At 37.6% G+C, this 13,441-nt stretch overlaps 1 protein-coding gene across 12 annotated transcripts in view; it reads left to right on the top strand.

Moving 5' to 3' along the window:
• Positions 1–13,441, top strand: part of TSGA10 (testis specific 10) — a 96,211-nt gene that overhangs the window by 45,290 nt on the left and 37,480 nt on the right. For all 12 annotated transcript variants that reach the window (XR_005725812.1, XM_040267658.1, XM_040267656.1 and 9 more), the window contains 2 exons: positions 9,150–9,265; positions 11,513–11,667. Coding sequence is in view for 11 of the 12 variants with exons in the window: in XM_040267658.1 (XP_040123592.1) it covers positions 9,150–9,265; positions 11,513–11,667 (271 nt within the window). In the remaining variant the exon portion in view is untranslated. The remainder of the gene's footprint in view (positions 1–9,149; positions 9,266–11,512; positions 11,668–13,441) is intronic.

Genomic DNA, 13,441 nt, shown 5'->3' with positions numbered 1-13,441 from the left:
TGACCCAGATACTAAGGGCCTTGCCACCCCAGGCCACCCCAGCAGCCCACCACAGAAGGTGGGGATGATGAGACCAAGCCCAGCCAAGGCCCCACTGACAGCTCCCAACCTGAGTCCCAGCGCCTATGAAACTGCCCCTACTTCCAGCAGAGATAGCAGCGGTCCCTGGGACCCAGGCAGCCCACCACCCCAGAGACCTCAGCACCCATCAACAGTGGGGACCCCCCAGCCACCATACTGGAGTGATTCCAACTCAAAGGACACCCAGAGTCACCATCTGGTATCTGCCAGTTTTTCCAACTGACCTGTATCCTACCCAGCACCTCCTTCTGCTCTTTCCCATAATTCATGACATCAAAACACTGGCTTTTCCCTCCTTTTCTTGAGACTCAGGAAGGCCAAAGCTACACCCCTTTGCTTTTTTTTTTTTCCTCTCTCCCCTACCAAGGGTTAAAGGAAGGGATCCATCCTTGTTGTTCAGAGGCACCAACTCCCTCCCCTAAATCAGGCTGAGAAGGAACCAGCCACATCTTCCCTCCTCCTGGTTGTTTTTCTTTCCCACCCCAGTTTATCTTTTGTTTCCCTGCTCCGCCCTACCTCTGAAGCCATGTTATGAACTGTCACGTGCCACCTGAGCCTCCAGTGAAAAAAAAATGGGGAAAAAAATTGAAGGCTTAATTCTCTGCTCAACGTGATATCAAGTATATGAGAAGACAAGCCACAGACTGGAAGAAAATGTTTGCTGAAGACACCTCTGATAAAGAACTGCTATCTACAACTTAAAAAGGTAACCAACTCAATTAAAAAATGGGCAGAAGAACTTAATGGATATTTTTCCAAAGAAGACATACAGATGGCTAACAGGCACATGAAAAAGTGTTCAAAAATGTTAAACATCAGAGAAATGCACATTAAAACCACAATGAGATACCACCTCACAGCTGTTAGAATGATTATCATCAGAAAGACCACAAATAACAAATGTTGGCCAGGATGTGGAGAAAAGGGAACCCTTGTATACTGCTGATGGGAATGGAAATTGATATAGCCACTGTGGAAAACAGTATGGAGGTTTCTCAAAAAATTAAAAATAGAGCTACCATATGACCTAGCAATTCCACTCCTGGGTATTTATCTGAATAAAACAAAAATTGAAAAGATACATGCAACCCAATGTACATAGAATCATTATTTACAATTGCCAATATATGGAAACAACCTAAATGTTACTCATCAACAGACAAGTGAATAAAGAAGATGGGTGTATAAATACATGTGTATATGTATATACACACACATACAATGGGATACTGCTCAACCATAAGAAAGAACGAAATGTTGCCATTTGCAACAACATGAATGGACATTGAGGGTATTATGCTAAGTGAAATAAGTCAGATACAGTTCAGTCGCTCAGTCATGTCTGATCTTTGCGACCCCATGAATCACAGCACACCAGGCCTCCCTGTCCAGCACAAACTCCTGGAGTTCACTCAAACTCATCCAGCCATCTCATCCTCTGTCGTCCCCTTTTCCTCCTGCCCCCAATCCCTCCCAGCATCAGAGTCTTTTCCAATGAGTCAGCTCTTCACATGAGGTGGCCAAAGTATTGGAGTTTCAGCTTCAACATCAGTCCTTTCAATGATCACTCAGGACTGATCTCCTTTAGGATGGACTGGTTGGATCTCCTTGCAGTCCAAGGAACTCTCAAGAATCTTCTACAACACCACAGTTCAAAAGCATCAATTCTTCGGCGCTCAGCTTTCTTCACAGTCCAACTCTCACATCCATACGTGACCACTGGAAAAACCATAGCCTTGACTAGACCTTTGTTGGCAAAGTAATGCTTTTTGAATATGCTATCTAGGTTGGTCATAACTTACCTTCCAAGGAGTAAGCGTCTTTTAATTCCATGGCTGCAATCACCATCTGCAGTGATTTTGGAGCCCCCCAAAATAAAGTCAGATATATATGGCATATAACCTTTAAAAATTGTGAATCACTATATTATACACATGAAATATATTATACATCAATTGTACCTTCATAATAGATAGGTTATAGCTCAGATGGTAAAGCATCTGCTTGCAATGCAGGAGTCTCATTGGATCTGGAAGATCCCCTGGAGAAGGAAATGGCAACCCACTCCAGTATTCTTACCTGGTGAATCCCATTGACAGAGGAACTGGTGAGCTACAGTCCATGGGGTCACAAGGAGTTACACATGACTGAGAAACTAACACACACATCCAAATTATATTTAGGACTTTTAAAAAACAACGATAAGAAACAACTCACTTCAGTTCAGTTCATTCACTCAGTTCGTTGTTCATCACCAACTCCTGGAGCTTGCTCAAACTCATGTCCATCAAACTGGTGATGCCATCCAACCGTCTCATCCTCTCTTGTCCCCTTCTCCTGCCTTCTATCTTTTCCAGCATCAGGGTCGTTTCCAATGAGTCAGTTTTTTGCCTCAGGTGGCCAAAGTATTGGAGTTTTAGGGTCAGCATCAGTCCTTCCAATGAATATTCAGGACTGATTTCCTTTAGGATTGCCTGGTTTGATCTCCCTGAAGTCCAAGGGACTCTCAAGAGTCTTCTCCAGCACCACAGTTCAAAAGCATCAATTCTTCGGCACTCAGCTTTCTTTATAGTCCAGCTGTCACATCCGTACATGACTACTAGAAAACCCATAGCTTTGACTGGACAGACCTTTGTTGGCAAAGTAATGTCTCTGCTTTTCAAAATGCTATCTAGGTTGGTCATAACTTTTTTCCAAGGAGCAAACGTCATGAAATCTCTCACTGTTTCCATTTTTACCCATCTATTTGTCATGAAGTGATGGGACCTGATGCCACGATCTTAGGTTTTTGAATGTTGAGCTTTAAGCCAACTTTTTCACTTTCCTCTTTCACCTTCATCAAGAAGCTCTTTAGTTCTTCGCTTTCTGCCATAAGGGTGGTGTCATCTGTGTATCTGAGGTTATTGATATTTCTCCCAACAATCTTGGTTCCAGCTTGTACTTCATCCAGCCTGGTGTTTTGCATGATATACTCTGCATATAAGTTAAATAAGCAGGGTGACAATATACAGCCTTGACCTATTCCTCTCCCAATTTGGAACCAGTCTGTTCCGGTTCTAACTGTCGGTTCCTGACCTGCAGGTCAGGTGGTCTGGTATTCCCATCTCTTTCAGAATTTTCCACAGTTTCTTGTGATCCACACAGTCAAAAGCTTTGGAGTAGTCTATAAACCAGAAGTAGATGTTTTTCTGGAACTCTCTTGCTTTTTCAGTGATCCAACAGATGTTGACAATTTGATCTCTGATTCCTCTGCCTTTTCTAAATCCAACTTTAACATCTGGAAGTTCACAGTTCATATACTGTTGAAACCTGGCTTGGAGAATTTTGGGTATTACTTTGCTGGCATGTGAGATAAGTGCAATTGTGTGGTAGTCTAAACATTCTTTGGGATTGGAATTAAAACTGACCTTTTCCAGTCCTGTGGCCACTGCTGAGTTTTCCAAATTTGCTGACATATTGAGTGCAGCACTTTCACAGCATCATCTTTTAGGATTTGAAATAGCTCAACTGAATTCCATTACCTCCACTAGCTTTGTTCGTAGTGATGCTTCCTAAGGCCCACTTGACTTTACATTCCAGGATGTCTGGCTCTAGCTGAGTGAATACACCATCATGATTATCTGGGTCATTAACATCTTTTTTGTATAGTTCTTCTGTGTGTTCTTGCTACCTCTTTTTAATATCTTCTGTTTCTGTTAGGTCCATACCGTTTCTGTCCTTTACTGAGCCCATCTTTGCATGAAATGTTCCCTTGGAATCTCTAATTTTCTTGAAGAGATTTCTAGTCTTTCCCATTCTATTGTTTTCCTCTATTTCTTTGCATTGATCACTGAGGAAGGCTTTCTTATCTCTCCTTCTATTCTTTGGAACTCTGCATTCAAATAGGTATATCTTTCCTTTTCTCCTTTGCCTTTAGCTTCTCTTCTTTTCTCAGCTATTTGTAAGGCATCCTTAGACAACCATATTTGCCTTTTTGCATTTCTTTTTCCCTGGGAATGGTTTTGATCACTGCTTGCTATACAATGTCACAAACCTCAGTCCATAGTTCTTCAGGCACTCTGTCTATCAGATCTAATATCTTGAATCTATTTGTCACTTCCACTGTATAATCGTAAGGGGTTTGATTTAGGTCATACCTGAATGATCTAATGGTTTTCCCGACTTTCTTCAATTTAAGTCTGAATTTGGCAATAAGGATTTTTTGAATTTTGCAACAACCCACTTAGAATGGGCCAAAGACCTTAACAAACATCTCATCAAAGAAGTTATAGAGATATCAAATAAGTATATAAAAAGATATAACACATCATATATCATCTGAAAATGCAAATTAAAACAAGATATTAAAACATAGCTATTAGAATGGCCAAAATCGGAAGCACAACAAATACTGGTAAGAATGTAGATCAACAGGAGCTGATGGGAATTAAAAGTGGTACAGTCAGTTTGTAAAGCTATTTGGCAGTTTCATACAGAACTAAACATACACTTATTGTATGATCCACCAATCATGCTTATTGATATTTACCCAAAGGAGTTGAAAACGTTATGTACACACAAAAACCTGTACATAGTGTTTGTAGCAGCTTTAATATAATTGCCCAAATTTGGAAGCAACCATAATCTATAATAGGACTCTGAGCTAGAGATGGTGTGTCAGATCCCAGGTTAATGTTATACTGAGAACCTTCACTATCTGATTTCTGGCCAGACAAATTACCTGTCAAGACATTTTTCCAAAATACTCTAAAAATCTATCATTTGGTTCTGATTATGTCATTTTGTGAAGGAAGCATTCTATTCTGTGCACTGAGTTTTATAATAGGTACAGATTTCTCATTTTGAGTTTGAAGTCTTAGAGTCATTCTGAGGTAGCAAAGCATAAATTTCAGTCTCTGCTATCAAACTTGCTTATATTATTTGGTAAAATGCTGAATGGAAACTATAAAACACCATCACTATACACTGTAGCTTGGTTTATGAGTGCTGTCATCTGTGGAATTTTCTGTTTCACTAGTGTGAGTGTCTTTGGAGAATCTACTTAATTATAAACAATTATCTACAAAAGCATTATTTTGAGTGTCTCTGAGTAAGTGTTTCCTTAGAACTGGGCAAAGTGTGTACAGCTGAGCACTGATGGGGAGTGCAGTCTGAGAACCAAGTGGGAATTTGTTTTGAGAATAAGACCTTAAAGAGAAATCAGGAGAATCGCACGATATACCAGAACCCTGATTTTTAACAGCTACTGAGGGTGCACAGAGGAGTTGGTTTTAAGCTCCAAAATCACCATTCAAAAAAAGTACATCAGGTAGTTTATAACCTAAGCCCCTTTGGGCTTTGGTATAAAAACCTCCTAAACATATCTTGACTCCAATACTCTTGCCTGGAAAATCCCATGGACGGAGGAGCCTGGTAGGCTGCAGTCCATGGGGTTGCTGAGAGTTGGACGCGACTCAGTGACTTCACTTTCACTTTTCACTTTCATGCATTGGAGAAGGAAATGGCAACCCACTCCAGTGTTCTTGCTTGGAGAATCCCAGGGACGGCGGAGCCTGGTGGGCTGCCGTCGGACACGACTGAAGCAACTTAGCAGCAAACATATCTTGAATGAGTTTTCTGACATTGGAGGGCCTGTTAGAAGAGTCTGCAAAAGAAGCTACCAGCTTTATTTCTAAGTTTCTGTTTCTCAAGGGTCTGTTTTTGGTGTGGGTTTATGGGTCAGTGATTTAAAATTATGATTTGAAAACTTCTGATTGTGCATGTAGTTTTCCATTTTCCTATTAGATGTATTCTTGAATTATGCAGGGATCTTATGGCTATTTTGGAAAATATGCAGCTTCAGTATAGTTTAACATGATAAGGATGGCCACAATGTACACTGGAACGTTTTGTCACATCCTCTGCCTGTCTTTCCAGGACTCATTCATTATCATGTGAATTGATACACCTATTGTATTTATGGCTCTTATCTTAGCATGTATTTTCAAGAATATTTTTATTAAAGTATGGTTGATTTACAATACTGTGTTAGTTTCAGGTATACAGCATAGTGACTCAGTTACATAAATATATATTCCTTTTCAGATTCCTTTCTCTTATAGTTTATTGCAGAATATTGAGTATAGTTCCCTGTGCTATATAGTAGGTCCTTATTGGTTGCCAGTTTTATATGTAGTGGTGTGTATATTTAATCCCAGCCTCCTAATTTACCTTATCCCACCCATTTTTTCCCTTTGGTAATCCTAAGTTTATTTTCTATGTCTGTGAGTCTCTTTCTGTTTTGTTAAATAAGTCCATTTGTGTCTTTTTTTAGATTCCACATATAAGCGATATCAGATGATATTTTTCTTTCTCTGGCTTACTTCACTTATGATAATCTCTAGGTCCATTCATATTGCTGCAAATGGTATTATTTTATTCTTTTTAATGGCTGAGTAATATTCCATTGTGATATATATATATATATATACACACACACATCACATCTTTATCTATTGCTGGACATTTAGGTTGCTTCCATGTCCTATTGTAAATAGTGTTCTAAATAGTGTAATTTACAAGCTATTGTAAATAGTGTTGCAGTGAACATTGGGATGCAAGTATCTTTTCAAAGTATGATTTTCTCTGGATATATGCCTAGGAGTGGGATTGCTGGATTGTATAGTAGCTCAGTAGCCCTATTTTTAGTTTTTTTAGAAACCTCCACACTGTTTTCCATAGAGGATGTATACCAATTTACATCCTACCAACAATGGAGAAGGTACTAGCAACCCACTCTAGTACTCTTGTCTGGAAAATCCCATGGATGGAGGAGCCTGGTGGGCTGCAGTCCATAGGGTCGCAAAGAGTCCATAGGGTCGCAAAGAGTCGGACACAGCTGAGCGACTTCACTTTCACTTTTCACTTTCATGCATTGGAGAAAGAAAAGGCAACCCACTCCAGTGTTCTTGCCTGGAGAATCCCAGGGATGGAAGAGCCTGGTAGACTGCTGTCTATGGGATTGCACAGAGTCGGACACGACTGAAGCGACTTAGCAGCAGCAGCAACAATGTAATAGGATTCATCTTTCTCCACGCTCTCTCCAGCATTAATTATTTGTAGAGGTTTTGGTGATGGCCATTCTGACTGGTTTGACATGATGCCTGGTTGTAGTTTTGATTTGCATTTCTCTAATAATTAGCAGTGTTGAGCATCTTTTCATGTACCTGTTGGCCATCTGTATGTCTTCTTTAGAGGAGTGTCTATTTAGAGATTCTGCCTAGTTTTCTTTGGCATTGTTGATGTAGAAATCTTGTCCCCTTTTAAGTCCTTTTACCCTCCCCCATTTACTAGATGCAGATTTGTTTTCTGTTCTACCCATGATTTACATTCCCTTAAAGCTGGTTTTCATGTTTTTTATTGATATTTCTTTAGTGTAAGAGTTCATGTGTGATATCAGCCATTGTTTCTTTGAATATTGTGTTTGTTCTTTCCTGGAATCCCTATTAGGTGAATATTGGACCCTCTCATTCTATTGTTAATGTCTCCTAATTCTAGCTTACTAATTGTCTCTTTAGCTGTATCTATTTTGTTCTTAACCTTGTCATTTGATGTCCTTTTAAAATTTTTATTTCAATGCTTTTAGTTTAATTTCCTGAAGTTCTCTTTGGTTCTTTTTAAAATCTGCTGGCTCTTTTTATTATGAATTTTTATTATACTTTTTATGTATTAGTATTTAAAATTATTTTAAAATTTCTGTTTAATAAGGCTATAATATGAAGTTCTTTGAGATCTAATTTAGTTTGTGTGTCTTTTGACTCCCACTAAGTTTGGGTTGTTTCTTAGTATGTTTTTAAGATTGAATTGTGAGCTCATTTTTTAAAAATTTATTTTTAATTGAAAGATAATTACAATATTGTATTGGTTTGTGAGCTTATTTTCAACAGACCCTTGTCTGGGGTTTGGTTTGTGCCTGAGTTGAAGTCATGTCCCTCCAGAAAACTTTTGTGTGTATTTCCACCAAGTTTTCTAGATTATATTACCATCCTGGAACCAGATTTTATTTTGATTTCTTATCTTGAGATTGAGATTTCTCAACGAAAATGTTTAGTTATTTTTGTTACCCCGCTTTAGCAATGTTTGGCAAGCTGATTTCCTCTAGTCTGGCCTCTCCACTAATAGTATAGCTCTTAGTGGCTTTATGTGGGGGATCTTATTTCTAAAACTTGTGTGGCAGACATTTCTGTGGCCTCATCTTCTGTTTCTGAGTTAAAAGACAAGACTCTAGGCTACTGAGACAAGTAAACCCCAACCATAGCTGATATAACATCAGTTCATAGACTCACTACTCTGATTTGGTACCAAGGGACTTCCCTTACAGGCTGTTCTGAGCTTTGCTGTACATTCTAAAGGATGCTTCTTACATCTTCTTTAGTATGTGTGCTTTGTGGTGAGAGGACTTTTAGATCATCTAGCTTGCATATTTCCAGAAATTATGGTCTGTCTACTTATTTGTTTATTGACTATGAATTGCATGAGAGCAGGGTCCCTGCCCATCTAGTTCACCATAGTGCCTGCTATATACTTAGCAAGTGTTTGTGGACTCAGTGAAATACTGTTCATTATAGATTTATTTATACTAATGAAAACCTAAAATGAACCCAAATGTCTAATATTAGGGGAGTACTCAAGTAAATGGTTATGTTTACTTGAAAGCAAATGGCTATTGCTCTTATAAAGTTTTTCAGCAGAAAATGATAATTTGAAGGGCTAAATTATAAGACTGAAAAATGTTAAAGATTGAGTGTAGGTGAAAAACATCTGAACTCAAGTTTGAATTTAGATTATGGTAACTTTATGCAAAGCAAAAAAATACTAATGAATACTAAAGTTGTTTATGTTACAGTGGTAGATTGAGTATCCCCTTTTACCCTTTATATTTCAAACCTCCTATAGTTTGTTTTTATAATGAAAATACTAAGAACAAAAAATGTGCATTAGTTTCCTTAAAAGTTCTTAGATTTAAATACAATAAAAAGTTGATAAAACATAAAATTTCAGAATTAGTTTTATTATTAAAATGTTTACAGACTTTTATATGAAAACACAGAGAAAGATCTTTCTGATACTCAGCGACACCTTGCTAAGAAAAAATATGAGCTACAGCTTACTCAGGAGAAAATTATGTGCTTGGATGAAAAAATTGGTGAGTTTTTCCTTATGTTCCTTTTTGTTTTTTTAAGTCTGGGAAAAAAAATTTTCTTCTCTTCAGTTATAACGTAAAGAAACTTAGAAATAGACCCTTAAGTTAAAAGTTTTTAGTCAAAAATCATGAGAAAATGTATTTTTCTTTGATAGTAAAATATTTTACTTAAACTTAGATCCATAAATACTCAGACATGGCTTCATATTTTTCAATGAAGGAATAGCTAAACAAAGCAACAGTACTTTGTAAATTTATGATGATTGATTTTAAATTTATAAGCTTTTATATTATGTCATGCCCATAGCTGTTGTAATGAAATGTATTACACGTATACTATTTTTGGTAGAAAGTATACATAGATTTGGATATATCTATAGTTCATTTGAGTTTATAGAAAAAATATTTTTATGAAGTCTCTTATTATTGTTTCTTACCAGTGTTCTTTATGAAAATATTGTATAACTTAATATTCTTATAACTTTAAATTAAAATTTTGGTCAGGACAATAAAAATGCTCATTTTAAAACTGAATAAGATTTTTAAGGTTTGCTATTATGCAGATCAAAAATATCTGACATAAGCAATTAGGTGGGGTGGGGTGCTTTTTACTGAGGTAGAAAGTGTTAAAAGAAAATATAAAAGGAGAATATTGAAGAACTCATTTTTGGATTTTAAGTTCAAGTAAAAATGTAGGGTAAGTAGGTAAATAGATAAATTAGTATCTCAGAAGAGAAATCTAAGCTAAAGATATATATTTAGGACACATCAGCATGTAAATGATATTTTAAAACCGTGAAATCACCTAGGGAAAATGTAGAGAATGAGAAGAGGATCCAGGACTGAGTAAGAAGAGCCAAAGAAGTAGGAAGAAAACCCAGAAGTGAGTGTCATTTGGGGAGGCAAGAGAGCCATATGTTTTAGAAAGGAGAATATGATCAATTGTCAGATACTTTCAAGACCCAAAATAAGATGAGAATGAAAAAATATTGATTGGATGGACACATTGGAGGTTTTGGAAACAGGGGTCCCCCCAAAGTTTGAATTATAGTGTTAGATGTGAAAGATGGAGTAGTCTGAGGAATGATTGGGAAATGAGATGGTGGAGACAGGAGAGAACAGAAGTCAAACAGAAGTTTGGCTATTAAGAGTAGCAGAAAATGGGGTGGTAGCACAAATGGGATATGGGGTTGACTTTTTTTTTAAGCTAGGAGATTCTAGAACTGGCCTAGAGTGTGTTTTCTGCCAATGGGAATGAACTCAGATATTAGAACACCCCAAACAAGTGGTTTGCCTGGAAAAGAAACAGGATTCATCCCTTGTGTATACATCACCCTCTGTGGTATGGAATTCTACTCTCAGTGCTGCACTGGGTGGCCCTGGCAGTCATTTACCTAGAAGTCTAGTCACACTGAGTTTCTTTGGGTAGAGATGGTCTAGACCAGTGCTCCTCAAACTTCAGGCGAGCTAAGCTCACTGGAGCCAGGCTCCTCAGAGCAGGATATGCCAGGGCTTTTGTATCTTTCCCAGGGTGCTTGTTGAAACTAATTGCTCTGCCCACGCAGAATTTCTAGTTCATTACGTCCAGCATTGGACCTGAGGATCTGTGTTTCTCACAGGTTCCCAGGTGATGCTGATGGTTCTGGTTGAGAAACCACCATTTGAAAACCACTTTTCTGTACCAATTATACAAGACTTCAACACTGACACTGGCATTCCAGCATACTTACAAAGCAAATCAGACTTCCTGGGATGATTTTTTTCTAGGAATGTTTATAACAGTGCTGTAGAAAAAAGTCAGAATATTAGAAGATATTTGACTCCTATGATGACTTAACTGAATGTATTTTTAAGATCTGGTAGTTACCAATTGATATGCAACAGTGATTTGAAGCTAAAGGAAGGTGAAATTAGGAGAGAAAAAAAATCAACATTCCATGTACTTCCTCCACACACCTTCCCCTCTCCCACCACACATTCTACTTTGAGAATTTGTTATATAGAACTTTCCTTTGCTGTTCTAATTCAGATGTGTTAATTGTGCTTTTTCATTTACAAGTCATTTAGAATGATTAATCTTCATTTTTAATCACTAACAACAAAAGCCATTTTAAAATTTGGGATAGAGTATTTTATCTTTAGTCATTGAATATAATATAGGAGAATTTACTTTGAAAAGTACTTCACTCTGCTTGAACTGGAAAAAATTTTATCTTGTTTAAAACAATGCCTTTATGATTACATATTTAGATAATTTTACAAGACAAAGTATTGCCCAGCGAGAAGAAATCAGCATTCTTGGTGCAACCCTCAATGATTTGGCTAAAGAAAAGGAATGCCTGCAAGCATGTTTGGATAAAAAATCTGAGAATATTGCATCCCTTGGAGAGAGTTTGGCAATGAAAGTATGTTCTGAGAACTGTGATTTAAAAGAAATGTTTGAACTTGAATCTGAATAAAATAGTAGGATTTTCCCAATTTTTTTTCCTTAGAGAGGAGAAACTTTAAATCTAATTTTGAAATATTTCAAGATAGTCTTAGGAAATATATGTTCAAATTCACCAGCTAATATTTTTAAATAAATTTTTCTCATTAATTTCTGATCAACTTTTACTAACAATAACTAATTCAAACATCTCAAAATGTAAAGCATAATTTTAAAAAAGCAGTGAAACTGATTTCTTTTTAAAAGCACACCAGAACTTATATTTTCAAGTAGCCACCTTGGGAGGCAATATATTTCATAAATATAATGAAGTTTATATTCAAAATTAGGAGCGTTTTTCTCCATCATCTTCAGCTTTTGAGAGTAGATCATATGGAACTGGTGAAAAAGTTGGGTGATAAACTTCATCCCACAGTTTTGTTGTTCAAACAATGACAAATAAAGGTGTTTTATTTGTCATTGAAATATTGACCCCCTTTCTAGCTCATAAACTGATTCTGAAGGCAATTCCTAAGCTGTTCTCTACAAATGTCTTAGGCAAAGGCAGCATCGCTGGCTTAGGGTCTTTCCCCTCTCTAAGGGCACTAACTAACTTAGAGGGTCTTTCCCTCTAAGGGAGCTAGCCCATTCACTCGTCCACCCATCCATCCATTCAACAAACATTTATGGACATGTACCAGGTATTATGTTGGAAACTGGGGCTGAGTGGGCATACCTTCCAAAGGCCTGTGGTAAAATTCAAAGCAAGGTAAAGAAAGATGCTGTTATGATGGAATATGCCAAGCGCCATAATGGCGCATGCATAATGTATGAGTGAAGTTTGGCAGAAACATCTGATTCAGGCCAGGGGTTGGATTAGGGGAGGAAGAAGATCTAGGAAGCCGTTCCACACAGTGATGGTGGTTATACTGCCCTGAAAGATGACTAGAAATTAGCCAGGGAAAGATTTAGAGAAAGGAGTGATCCAGACAGGTAGAGCACTGTTTAGAGAAAAGGTGATCCAAACAAGTAGAACAACTTGTATGGAAGCCCATTGGCTTTCATCAGAGAATGTGGTGAGATTTCTTGATAGTTTAGTATGTCCAGAGAATAGAGTGCAAGGAGGGGAGTATGGGGGCATGAAGGGGGGTAAAAGATAAGATGGGATAGACAAGCAACAAATCAAAAATACATGAGATGTTGAGTTTAGATACCATCATCATGGATGTAGAGGATCATTGAAATCATGTAAATGAAATGTTACAATTAGATCTTTAAAGCATTATCCTGTCACTTGTTAATCCATGTAAAAAGTGGGTTGTAGGGAAATGAGAGTAGTGACAGGACACTAGTTAGGAGTAAAGTGATAAGGACTGTATAGGAAGTGACAGTGTCCGTGAAAGAAACAGATAGCTCTGTTTAGGAAGCAAGACTGACAGGATGTGCTTTCTGACTTACGAGCCAAATGACTAGTTCCTGTGCGTGAAGTAGGAAACACAGGACACAGAGCAAGCTTAGTGAGGAAGGTTATCAACATGCCTTTGTGACATGAGTTGAATCTTGGATTTTAAGGTGTGCAGAGAAAATTGAATTTAACAGACTGGGATATCATGCGCATAACTGAAGTTATCAGAGTACATGAGGTAGTGAATTTTGGCTTAACTGGAAACGTCTGATTGATTAATTTCACGTCTTCTGCTCTGCTAACTGAACCAATGTTATCTTCTCCTTCACAAAGAATATTGAGTCGCAAG

The sequence above is a fragment of the Oryx dammah genome, unplaced genomic scaffold (assembly GCF_014754425.2).
Source record: "Oryx dammah isolate SB20612 unplaced genomic scaffold, SCBI_Odam_1.1 HiC_scaffold_25, whole genome shotgun sequence".
Taxonomy (NCBI): Eukaryota; Metazoa; Chordata; class Mammalia; order Artiodactyla; family Bovidae; genus Oryx; species Oryx dammah.
This window is presented reverse-complemented; position numbering and strand designations above follow the sequence as displayed.